Source organism: Lactuca saligna, chromosome 9 (genome assembly GCF_052625555.1).
Source record: "Lactuca saligna cultivar CGN05327 chromosome 9, ASM5262555v1, whole genome shotgun sequence".
Lineage (NCBI taxonomy): Eukaryota > Viridiplantae > Streptophyta > Magnoliopsida > Asterales > Asteraceae > Lactuca > Lactuca saligna.
In genome coordinates this window covers 6,501,456-6,504,089 of record NC_136425.1, presented here as the reverse complement: position 1 = coordinate 6,504,089, position 2,634 = coordinate 6,501,456, and the positions used below count along the sequence as shown (strand labels likewise).

The following is a 2,634-nucleotide window of genomic DNA, read 5'->3' as shown; positions in this document are numbered from 1 at the left end:
AAACGTCGAGCACCATCACCTTCCACCTCCTATATTTGAAAATAGTTGTATACCTCACGTTCTCATCTGTGCTATCACCATCGCCAACACCACAACCCACTTGCCACTTTCAAACCATTCTTTTACCACCCTTGTTGTAGCCCAATTTCACCATCGAACCAGTTGACTCAATAGAGAAAAGAAATAAGGAAAAAAGGGTCAATAAGTAGGGATTTCAAAAATGATATTCAAATTTCACTTCTCTGATTGAGGGAGAGAGGTTGAAGAAAAAGTTGAATTGGGGATAGAGATTGTGAGTATGATTGATTGAATTGGCAAGATTTAAGGAGATCAACATAACAAACATGAAGATTGAATTGGCAAAGATTTAAGACATGAACAAAAAGAAATCCCAATTTCAAAGTAATAGAATAGAATGACATTTTAGAAACTTCACTTTGAGAGAATAGGCCGTAAAATAAGCTAGAAGAATACTCAGCAAACGCCATGTGTTTCAAACTTTCAATGATAATCTTTTATTAAAATAAGGAATTTTATTTGAATCGGACACATATGGGTTTGAATCCTCTATTCGTCACTGATTAAAAAATGTTTTTTTTTTTTTTTTTCTGAAAAATAATATATTTTGATCACTTTTAAAATAATATATTTTCAAAAATATATTGCTTCTATAAAAAAACCAAATTTCCAAATATTCCTGATTTTGTCCCTCACTAGGGTTATTATTATTTATGATCAATGGTCTACATGTGTACTTTCTTATCAATATTTATACCTATTATTTATATTAATATATATTTTTTATTTATATATTATAAGTTTTTTTTAGATGGCAAACTAACTAATCTACTCCTAAATAACCACCTATGTCTCCATCGAGACTTGAACCCATAACCTCTCATATGAGATGGTGTTATATAATATAAGTGATAATAAGAGTTTAGATGTGACTATAAATACAGATGATTGCCATAAATTTTATATATAACATACGTATAAAAACCAGAGAGTGATTTTAATAGGCTTGGATCTTAATCGAGGCCCAGTTAGTTTAGTGGTTGACTACGAGTGAAGTTGTGATATGAGTGGCGGGCTTCTACATGGACTATTTGTATTCTTCATTTTAATGGCAAGCCATTGGGATTTGAGAGATGACACATAGGAATAGAATTATGTTGTTCAAACTTCAAATTCAAAGGAAAATTTTGAATCAGCGATTTCCCACCACAAGGTTTAGCCGCCAAAAGCTGGATCTCAAAAACTTTGAATTGAAATTGCGAATCCGCTAAAGTTTTACGAGCCATAAATACTTTCAACACAACTCCATACCTCCATTTTACCTTCTTCTCTTCGAGTTATCGTTTGTTCCATTGTTCTCCCGTCTTGCAATATCGCCAGGTAACAATCTTCTAAACAACATTCCTAGTGTACGATTCGATTTGACAAGTAGATTAAAACCTTTTCGGTTTACAATGTCAATCTTTTTATGTAAGTTAGCAGTACTATCCACTAAGATCTGCGATTTAGGGTTCCATCCAGAATTTTTACAGTTGGCTTACTGTAAACCTTAATTACACATCAATCGTAACGCAGATACTTTGACTATTTCATCAAAGTAACATAACTTTAATTTTCGTCAAGTTTTATAAACATTTTCTTTGTTTATTTTTCTCTAAAGCGTTTGTGTAAGTGGGAGAGATGGCCGGAAAGGGTGGGAAGGGTTTATTGGCCGGAAAAACACCGGCGGCAGCAGCAGCTAACAAGGACAAAGATAAGAAGAGGCCGATCTCCCGATCTGCTAGAGCTGGCCTCCAGGTTCGACACAAACCCTAACTATTTTCCTGAATTGCTGTTGTATCTTTTGGTGTTGTAATATCAATGTGGGGATGAATTCAGTTTCCAGTAGGGAGGATTCACCGCCATTTGAAAACTAGAACTTCTGCAAATGGACGTGTTGGAGCCACTGCTGCTGTTTACTCTGCTGCCATTCTTGAGTACTTAACTGCGGAGGTGCTTGAATTAGCTGGAAATGCTAGCAAGGATTTGAAGGTGAAAAGAATTACACCACGCCATTTGCAGTTAGCCATCCGTGGAGACGAAGAACTTGATACTCTTATCAAAGGGACCATTGCTGGAGGTGGTGTCATTCCTCACATTCACAAGTCCCTCATCAACAAAACCACAAAAGAATGAGTCTCCTCTCTCTTTTTCTTTCTTTTTTGTTAGCCATTTAGACAATGTGTTTGACTTTTGACTGGAATTTGTGGCAAAAGATTGATGTGGTATTGGTTTTTGTTTATTGTTTTTGAAGTTTTAGTCTTGTAGGATCGATGTACATGTCATATAATCCTGGGTTATGCTTTAGAATCTGGCAACTTCTTGTTGCATTTCTATATCCTTGTTGCAGGGTTTTGTTTTGACGATATATTTATCTTTTTGTCAAGAATTTATAGTGTTATAGCTTTCTCTTTAATTGGTTGTTGACTTTGAGTTCATTACGCATGAACAACTGAACAAGATGAAGTTGTTAGGTCATGTTGGTTATGTGATAGACTTGTGCTAAACAAATGTAGTAGGTACATAATGGTTTATTTATTTCAAAACTCTGTTTTTTCTGCAAGAAAAAATCTTATT

At 34.7% G+C, this 2,634-nt stretch overlaps 1 protein-coding gene across 1 annotated transcript; it reads left to right on the top strand.

The window, feature by feature from the left end:
• The first annotated feature begins 1,214 nt into the window (after positions 1-1,214).
• On the top strand, positions 1,215-2,393 carry LOC145013877 (putative histone H2A variant 3). The gene is made up of 3 exons (XM_078972225.1): positions 1,215-1,398; positions 1,679-1,815; positions 1,897-2,393. The coding sequence occupies exons 2-3, from the start codon at positions 1,699-1,701 to the stop codon at positions 2,191-2,193; spliced, it is 414 nt and encodes a 137-aa protein (XP_078828351.1). The 5' UTR covers positions 1,215-1,398; positions 1,679-1,698; the 3' UTR covers positions 2,194-2,393.
• Positions 2,394-2,634: the final 241 nt, after the last annotated feature.

What these genes read in the sequence shown, in the direction of transcription:
- LOC145013877 (XM_078972225.1), top strand. Translation starts at nt 1,699, where the DNA reads ATGGCCGGAAAGGGTGGGAAGGGTTTATTGGCCGGAAAAACACCGGCG. An exon ending in CTGCTAGAGCTGGCCTCCAG is followed by an intron (nt 1,816 to 1,896) that starts GTTCGACACAAA and finishes GGATGAATTCAG; the next exon opens with TTTCCAGTAGGGAGGATTCA.